The sequence below is a fragment of the Amblyomma americanum genome, chromosome 3 (assembly GCF_052857255.1).
Source record: "Amblyomma americanum isolate KBUSLIRL-KWMA chromosome 3, ASM5285725v1, whole genome shotgun sequence".
NCBI classification, from domain to species: domain Eukaryota; kingdom Metazoa; phylum Arthropoda; class Arachnida; order Ixodida; family Ixodidae; genus Amblyomma; species Amblyomma americanum.
In genome coordinates this window covers 204,472,348-204,481,823 of record NC_135499.1, presented here as the reverse complement: position 1 = coordinate 204,481,823, position 9,476 = coordinate 204,472,348, and the positions used below count along the sequence as shown (strand labels likewise).

The 9,476-nt window shown below is 47.6% G+C and overlaps 1 protein-coding gene across 1 annotated transcript in view; it reads left to right on the top strand.

The window, feature by feature from the left end:
- LOC144125920 (protein amalgam-like) overlaps positions 1-9,051 on the top strand; it is a 339,341-nt gene extending 330,290 nt beyond the window's left edge. Inside the window, exon 5 of the mRNA XM_077659734.1 lies at positions 8,912-9,051. Within this exon, the coding sequence (XP_077515860.1) occupies positions 8,912-8,940 (29 nt within the window). The 3' untranslated portion in view covers positions 8,941-9,051. The remainder of the gene's footprint in view (positions 1-8,911) is intronic.
- Positions 9,052-9,476: the final 425 nt, after the last annotated feature.

Genomic DNA, 9,476 nt, shown 5'->3' with positions numbered 1-9,476 from the left:
TTATTTTGCATGAAACCGCTTGGAATATCCAGCAGACCGAAAGAAGGGGCAATAATGTTCAATGTGGGAATTTTTACCGTTTTTGTGAATTTTTGTCTGAAATAGGGGCTGTGGGAAAAAAAAAGACTGTCCGTGAACTTTCAGGGAATTTTCAGAGAATTTTTAGAACAGGGGAATGAGGGAAACCTTTTCGGTTTAAGGTATTAAAGACCAGTTCGATAAATTATTGGTATTAAAGGCCGGTGGAACATCGCTGGCGCATCACTGGCACGTCGGTGTCACATCGCTGGCACGTCGGTGGCACTGCGGGTGTCTAGGATGTGTAGTAGTTCTACCTCGCGTCTTCTCGAATCTTTTCCCTGGACGCAAATACAACGCTGTCTTCTGTCATACACTTGTCACGGTGTCGCTGCATCAGTGATATGCAATACGCTGTGCCGTTCAGCTTATTCGCAGGATGGTGACACAGAGCTTTGGTCGGGCTACCTACACGGCGTTCAGATTTCAACGTTATTTTTACTGCTAAAGGTGTTAAAGGCCTGTCCCATGGGTTGAGGGGTGGCGTTGTTGTAGCATCCGCAATTGCAATAGTAGTAGCAGTAGTAATAGTAGTAGTAGTAGTAGTAGTAGTAGTTGTAGTAGTAGTAATAGTAATTGTAGTAGTAGCAGTTGTTGTAGTAGCAGTGGTAGTAGTAGTGGTGGTGGTGGTGGTAGTAGTAGTAGTAGTAGTTGTAGCAGTGGTAGTAGTAGTAGTAGTAGCGGTGGTGGTGGTGGTGGTGGTAGTAGTGGTAGTAGTAGTAGTAGTGGTAGCAGTAGCAGTCGGCATACCATAGCCTGGTACCACGGGCGGTTAAGCGGTTACCGTGAATGGAGGAAGAGGGGTGTTTCAGTGATTCCATTCATAACGTCGCGGAAATTCGCCATAGTAACGCACTATGCTGAGTGGTCCGAACCAGTGACGTCACATGTCACAGCGTATTTCCTCTCCCTGTTAACTTCTCCCCCTTTAGTAACGACCTCCAGTAACGGAGGCACAAACTTCGTTTTTCAGAATCGTGCCTTCGTCCAGCACCTCGAACATATATCCTGCCACTTCTCAGATCACAAGGCTTCTTGAAAAGAGTGGGGAGGAAGCGCTGGTTGAAGAGCGAGTGTATGTGAAAAATAAAAACAGTGGTCTATAACTGTACATATATGCACATCGCTCTGATATCCTACACCTTCATATACCACAAAATGAAACACCTCAGAACTGTCACTCATCTGATGTTACAAAGTAATAACCGTTCTGTGAGTTCTTTTCTTCTGTTTCAAGATTCAGGGACACGATTTATATGACGAGTAAAAAAATTGGGAGTAAAACCGGCAGTCATGCTGAGCTGACACTAGCATGATTTGTGTAAATCACGTACGAGATGCTCATTCATTCTAGTCATTGCGTGCTTGTTTCCTTTGCTGCCATTAAGTGCATTCTGACTGAGTAAAGCTGGAAATTGAAATCTTAATATTTTTCTTTTATTACATAGCCTTTGGCGCTGAGAACAGGCAACTTTCTTCAAGGGTCACCGCTGCTTAGAAGCGAGTAATGAGTATACCTTGGCAATTTGCTATACTTTGATGTTCATTGTATCGCAACCAACAGAAAGAATGAATGAAAAAATCATTATTTGATGTTTCTGGAGAAAAAGAGCCCGAAATTGAGATTTTTGGTGTGTGAGGGAATTTCGGGTTATGTCACGGATCATCATTTAGACAGGGTTAAGAGAGAATAATTGCGAATTCCCATCGTGGGTTCTCACCATTGCGGACCATTAAAGCTTGCTCAAAGTAGGTTCAGCCTATTTCTTCGAAACCCAGAGATAGATTACAATGTAATAGATTCATCCAACAAAAGCCTTCGCTTCATAGAATGTTCCTGTTTTTAATAATTTTGTGATGCAAAATTGCATACAAAAAGGATTTGGATTCAATGTTTCCACAAATGCTCGTTATATCAGCTTCATTAGCAACGCGAAAAAATAATCTGCGTACCTGGTTCACCTTCTTTTCTTCCTAATTAGGTTAGCCTTCTCTGTGCAGCTCGATGTTGGTAGTATGGAATCATTTTCATAATGCGATTCTGCTGTAAGGAGGTATAACTACACAGTTTATACGGGCGCTGAGAACAAATAGTAATTGGCCTCTATCGATATCACAATGCATTTAATCACAAAGAAAACACTCACACTGCAAAGTGGAGCTTTTTTTAATCCACAAAAAGAAGCGAAATACAGGTGCCGGCGTAACCGGTTGATTTCGCAAGTAGAACGCGAGCGCCGACACCGAATTTCGCGCGCCGATATCAGAGGCTATGCTACATAGTCATTGAGTTTAAGACGGATGAAATACGTCCTGTTTCTTATCAACGTAACATGTTTGATTCAAGTGGACAGAAGAGCTTTAAATCTAAATTCCTCGACGATAAATACGCATTTTGCAGGTCGACAAACCTAAATACAGCGATGTAAATCAAGAGAGCCGCTCTTCACTGAGGACAATAATTGCTCGCAAATGTCCTCGTTAATTCTTTAAGTAACGTTAACGTATGTGGAGGGAAAAGTTGAATGAAAAATCGTTTGACTTGAGAGTCTACCAAAGGATGGGGCAAGTTTGTGATTACATCACACTACTTCTATGGCTACATCCTTTCAATAAACACTACGTCCGGTAAAATTTTAGTACCATGTGTGCGTATCTCATTATCGCAAGCTGCGTTTACACAAAACATATAGGAGGGTATCTATTGCAACCGATGCGGCAGCGGAAAAAAACACGAGCTTCAAAGCTGATGCACTGACAGTTATTTGTGTCGTTCTGTAATAAACACAGCAAACATTGAGAGACGTATCCTTCTCGGGATGACCTCCGCGCCGCGTTTTCCTTGCCTTTGCCTGATAATGCGTACTTAAAGGGACTATGTAAAGAATTCAAAGTCTCTTGTAAATGTTTTCTATGTTTAGCAATGATGCTAATGAGCATTCACACCAAGCATAAGTCTTCGGAACTGAGCCAGAAATTTATTATAAATAAAAAAACGTGTTTTTTTTTAAATTCGCGGGCCGATTAGTGTGCTCGTAGTGACCGATTTTGGAACTAAAATCGTGGAAGAAAGAAGTCACTGTACCATGACGTCGCCAGGCCACCACACGGAGTCATTCGCTGGAGCCACGGCAGCCGCGACGTCACGGGCACACTTCCGGTAGCCGTGAAAATCGTCTGCTCGTGCCGCCGCGCGACCCTCTCGGGCAAGCGCGGGACAGGGCATTGCCTTCGCGCATATAGTTTCAATTTTCCTCTGCCGCCTCCTTCTGTCGGGAGTTCCGGAGCCACTCGCACGGCTCTTCGTGGGCACGCATAGGGCTCGATGCCCATCACGGCCGTAAGAGCGAACAGTCGTACCTCGAGGTCCGGGTTTATTACTGCTAACTACAACAGACGACAAGCAAGAAACCCGACGCGCGCCGCAACCCAGGAAGGCGAAGAGAGACCGGAGAGATGCCGCCACGCCGCCGACGCTGCTGCTGGGGGGCTAGGAGCGACAACCGGAAGTTGCAAAGCGAACGTCATCTGACGACGTACTCAAAGGCGGGGCCCAGTCCCAGACCTGTTTTCTTTATTTTTGTCTGGTGGCCCGCGTGTACGAGTTGAGGGGGGAGAGGAGGAGCGTAATTTTTAATCGTGTATATCTTCGTTGCTATTGATGCTAGCTTAAAAATCCTTGCGTTGGGGTGACGAGTGATGAAATGCCTATCTCTCGTCTGCTTTACGTAATCTCAATTAATTTGTTGCATAGTCCCTTTAATAACGCCCGCACTCTCGTCCACTCACTATAGGTCGCAAGCACGAGCACTGCACAAACGTGCAGCAAAATTCTCATGCACTCCTACTCAAGCGCGCTCACGATCGCTCAGGTCAACAAAAGGAGCATGTGTCAGCCGATTTAAGCGCCTGATCGAGTCATTCGGCTGGACGTCCGGACTCTTTGTTTCCACCTATTCATTTCCTTTTCTTCAACCCTATTTTCCTTTTTCCTCCTTTCCATTTTCTCTTCGGTCGACGACGCACAGGGCAATAGTTACAGGGGCTCGGAATCTTGGCTGTATAATGTTTCGCGAGCGGCCGTGCTGCCGGGACAGGCCTTGTCGCCGCGCCGCGACAGTGAGCGGCCGCCTCTGAGAACACAAGGCGCTCCGGCGAGGCGCTGTTCTCAGAGAAGACGCTTCGACTGGCGCGTGTAGTACACACGGGAAGGGGGGGGGGGGGGGGGAGGCAGAAAACTGCGCGAACCGAAAGAGGAGCGATGTAATGGCGCGTTCAAACGACGTGCCGGCGACAGCTTTTACTCGGAAGCAAGGCCGCGCGGCTGAACCCGCCAAACAGCCGGTTCTTCATTAATTCCGGCCAGCGAAGCAAGAAAGCTCTCGAGCTCGTGAATCAAGCTCTTCCCCACAATCCCCTCACCCACCTCCAACAGCGCAGCCGCGTCCGTTCCCATCACTTAATCGGGCGCGCGCACGCACGCGCTCTTCTCTCACTCTCCACCTCTATTTTTTTGTTTTACTGTTTTTCCGGGCCTAACTGTTCGCGCGCTTAGCGGTATCCTCTCTCTGCGTCTCGTACTCCTCCGGTCCCAATGGGGAACCAGGCGCTTCCCGCTCTCCCGAGTTCCTCCGTTTTCCTTATCCCAGGCTGCCTCCATCACCCTTTCTTGCCTGTTGTGTGCTGATCGGCTTCTACGGTCTGCTTAAGACAGCTGTTTTCACCTTCTTTCGCTCCTTCGAGGGCCCTCCTTTCTTTGACGGCCCCTCGCCTCCCAATATAGCACTCGTCGCCTGAAATTCATTTAGCCCCCCGATTCTGTCAATCCGCAGAAACGAATGTTGCCCCGGCCAAAGGATCCCGTGAGGGCTGTTGTTACTCCGGTGTTCCGCGCACTGCAATAAGGAGGCGGTCGAGCTACGTGCAGGGTTGCGCAAATTAGAATAAACGCTGCCGGCGCTGTTCAACAGTACGTGTATACAAACAGTTGCTCCTTTAGAAATCTCACTAACTCGCCTCGAACCCTATGGGCCACCGGCTAGATTGACTGCTCGTATCTACAGATAGCCTAAGATGTGTGACGAGGCACGCAGCTTTCTTTCGCTTTGTTTTTACAGCACCAGCTGATAATACCAAGGTTTCTCTGCAAGGCGCATTCGTCGTCTACGTCACCGAAAAGCGTTCTTGCAGCCAAACATGTCCTATCCTCTCTTCCTGTCCGCTCACCTCAAAGATACAAGGCGCAGGAGTAGACAGGACGAACAAAGAAGGAACACGGAGGTATGTGTGAGCACCTCCTCTGTATTTTTGACGAAAAAAGAGCTTGTGTATTTGGCCGAGAGTGCGATTTGATATCGACACAGCTATCGTCACAGTAATGTGCATGTTTCGTTTGGTCGTTATTTTTTCCTTCCGCCTTGCTATAAACATCGAGCTCGTGCAATAAACTACAGTTGCAGTAAGCGCCTTGTGCGTGTTCCTTCTTTGATCGTCCCGTCTACTCCTGCGCCTTGTATCTTCCAGTCATGCACCGACTCGCCCAGCAGTCAATTCTTCTGACCCTCACCTTCTTCACTTCATTTCTCCCTTCTGCCTGCTATCTATTATTTACGATGCCCCAACTAAGGTGCTTCAGTATCGGTGGCAGATGCCGGGGCTAGCAAACATTTTTATCTTCCTTTATATTATTTTAATAAACCACTTACCACTCACTGCTGCTACAGCCAAACATCACAGGGAGCAAGGAATGTGGGAGAGGGGGGGGGGGGGGAGGACTCGGACGTGGCACAGCAAGCACAGGTGCCATATGAGCCTTGCACCTCGGGCTACACCCCCCCCCCCCCCCCACCCTAAAAACAAGCGAACATTTTCTGGAAGGGACTTTTGTGGCCGTAGCCATTTGGTGCCTGCGCTGCATGACCGGGGGAATGATAACAGAGGGGAGGGGGCATGTTCCCCGCATGTTCATCCCGAACGGGTTCCGTCTCTGTGTGCTTAATCAGCATCGCTTGCAATAATAATAATAATAATAATAATAATAATAATAATAATAATAATAATAATAATAATAATAATAATAATAATAATAATTGGGGAAAGGCAATGGCACAGTGTCTCATATATCGGCGGACACCTGAACTGCGATGTAAGGGAAGAGATAAAGGAGGAAGTGAAAGAAGAAAGAAAGAAAGAGTTGCCGTAGTGGAGGGCTCCGGAATAATTTCGACCACCTGGGGATCTTTAACTTGCACTGACATCGCACAGCACATGGGCGCCTTAGCATTTTGCCTCCACAAAAACGCAGCCGCCATGGTCGGGTTCGAACCCGGAAACTCCGGATCAGTAGCCGAGCGCCCTAACCACTGAGCCACCGCGGCGGGTCGCATGCCAGCCAACGCTGATTTTCCCCACTACCAAAGGTGTAATCGCATTATTTTTTTTAGACTGACTTAGCAGCGAGAGCAGGAAACACGCCACTCATGATCATAGGGGCAACCCGCTATCACTGCCAGCCGGCTCGCAAGTGCTTTATCTGTACCACGTCTCTAGCGAAGCCTGAAGAAACCACAAGGCTCCTCTCGGTTATCATGAAGTATTTCTGTCGTGCTAAGCCGTTAACCGTATTACACAAATTTGTTCAAAAAGCTCGAACCAAAAACATCTGGTTATTTTTGCTTCACGCTTTGTTGTTCGAGCTGCTACCTGCCCGATGAAACAAAAACAGCTTTCAGGGTTTCAAGTCCATACGACACGTCTCCCCACCTAAATCCAGTGCTACGTATATCGCTTCGCGCGTCAGTAGTCTCTCCCCTGATTACCTTCGCTCACAGTGGCCTGCTGCAGAGCAACACTCTAATAGGATCGTTTCAGCGCGCTAGCCTTCGGCGTAAGCCACCGGCGAGTCAGCACGAGACCTTTATTATCTCGACGCACGTGTGCGGACAGAGTTGCGCCACCGTTCGCATCTCCGCCCTATTTCCGCCGCTGGGCGGCGCAGTAGCATCGGCCGACCAGACCTCAATGAGAGACGCGAGGGGGAACATCGCCATGCTAGCGCGAGCAGATAAACAGACCGGCCCGTATGCAGCGATACGAGCTTCCGGAAACGAGCGCACACCGGCAACTTGTTTGTCGTCTGCGCCACCTGATAACTCCTGCGCGCGCTCTCAGCCAGGCGTGGGTGGAACTGAAGCAACAGTGAACCGGCTCCCCCGAATTGGTTGCCAGCTGCTTCTTCTTATTGATCCTGCTGTTGTTGCAGGGCGCAAAGGTGTCTTACTCTTCCTGCAGCTATAGTTGCCCCGACAGGTGCAGGTTCCTTTGTGTGCTATAGGTGAAGCGGCCGACTTGGTGTTTATATGCGCGTCGACCGCACTGATGATCCCTCTCAGTGGATAATGAAGGCAGGTGCCACAATAGATGATGCTGATTTTAGCCCTCACGCTACGCAGTTGGGGAGACGAATTCTGCCTGATCCTTTCTTTAGGGGTAAGAACGCTAACAGAAAATGGCGAAAGTTACCGTTGGATTATGCGTTTCTCAAACAAAGCGTTAGGCTTAGCTCGCGGTGGTCATATCAGCGCCAAAGCTTCTGTTTACAGTATAAGGCTTTCTTCCCGTTTTTTTTTTTTACACAGTTTGCTTATCTCTTGTTTGCTGCCCACATTTCCTTTTCTTGAGCGCGTCAAGAACGACTGATGTGACACGTCGATGCCAATCTATTTGATTACAGTCCGTTTGATTGTAGCCTTTGACCCAGAATATGTGCTGGCATACAACGCCACCATGGTCACGGCGGGCTCATTAATGCTTATTTGACCCCCGTCGGTTGTCACAAATCGCTGAACTATCAGGGTTTGTTAATTTGTCTTTTATTTGGCCTTTTTAACGCAAGTTTCTCTGACTGGACGTCTTGAAAACTAATCCGCGACTTAAAAGAAAGCGGACTGATTAAGCAGGTAGCTCAGATTGAGCCAGGGACCCTGCGAATGCACGTGATCAGGCCGATGCCCAACCGATGAGGTCAGCACCTCTCTAAGATAATGAAGGCGAAAGTACTGAATTTTTACAGCGGCTTACAGGAAAATAAAAGGTTTCTAGTGAGTCTAAATATCACCACAAAAGTTGAAATTTTCAATCGAATAAAAAAAATGGGCTTTTCTTGAGTACGTCATTGCGCAGCGCATGCAAAGGACAACCACGGTCTTGACCACTCCTTCGGCAACTCGCAGTGCGACAGTTGGCTGCCCTTCACGCATTTCGCAGGCGATCGTTCGACAGCTCTGCAGCGCTATAGGCTCTCCAATGGGCAGTATGGCTAATGAAGAACGTCGCCGTGCTAAGCTTTAGTACCTTTGTAAAGATTGAATCTTTGCCGCGGCAGCTAAGGCGGTCGCATTTAGCGAGAAAGCACTAATACTGTGACTCTTACCTGAGAAAAACCGTCTAACGTTTGTCTCTCTGTGCGAGACCAACCTGTATCACACAAATTCTACCGGTGGCAGCACCTGCCATCCCAGGGCAGTGGCTCACTGCTTAACCGCTGCATCACTGCGCCAGGAGTGACATGAGGACTCCCGGGTATCTATGAAAATTAAGTTGAAAAAGATTAACTCTGCCTTTATAAATACGTCGTGCTTTCGCACTGTACACGCAAGTTGTAAATGCTCTCTCTCATGTTTTTTTAATGCAAAAACCTGCGTGTGCTGTGCAGTTTTCGTGCAACGTAAAGAAGGCGAAATAGTCGAAATCATTCCCCGAGCACTGCACTATGGCGAACCCTCTCTCTCTTCCTTCTTTTACTCTACCTCGTTCCGTTTGTGCATTTTTTCAGATCGGGGTTCAAGTGTCCATCTTGAGTGAGACAATTACTGCACCACCACCTCCTCATAACCGTCCCATCACCACCAGGTTGAAGTAACTGGCAGCGCTCAACGCGGTAACGGAACACCAGCGAAGACGTCGGACACATCTACCTTGTGCGAACGGCGGTGCGAACAATTCGTACACCATCATATTGCTGTATTTATTTCGGCATTCTGCCACGAATAACTAGCAAGCATTGCAACTACAAACATGTAGGAGTAAAGTGATTGCATGAGTCTGTAATTTATGAGAACGGATTCAGAATAACGAATTCGCTGGTTGCCTCAAGTCAATAGCAAGTTATCACAACTGCGACCAACGCGTCTTCAATAAAATGATCTTTTTCATTACTTCCACTGCTTCTCTGAAGTTTCTTAATACCTTCACAGTGAAATAATCCACAACATTCAATGGCACTGTAAAGCGCGAATCGTTAAAAGCCGTAAGTTCTGCGCTAAGCAATTCTCAGTCCAAATGCAACAATAAAAACCAAAGTTGGTATACGTTTATAGATCGCATGAATCATTTTGTTT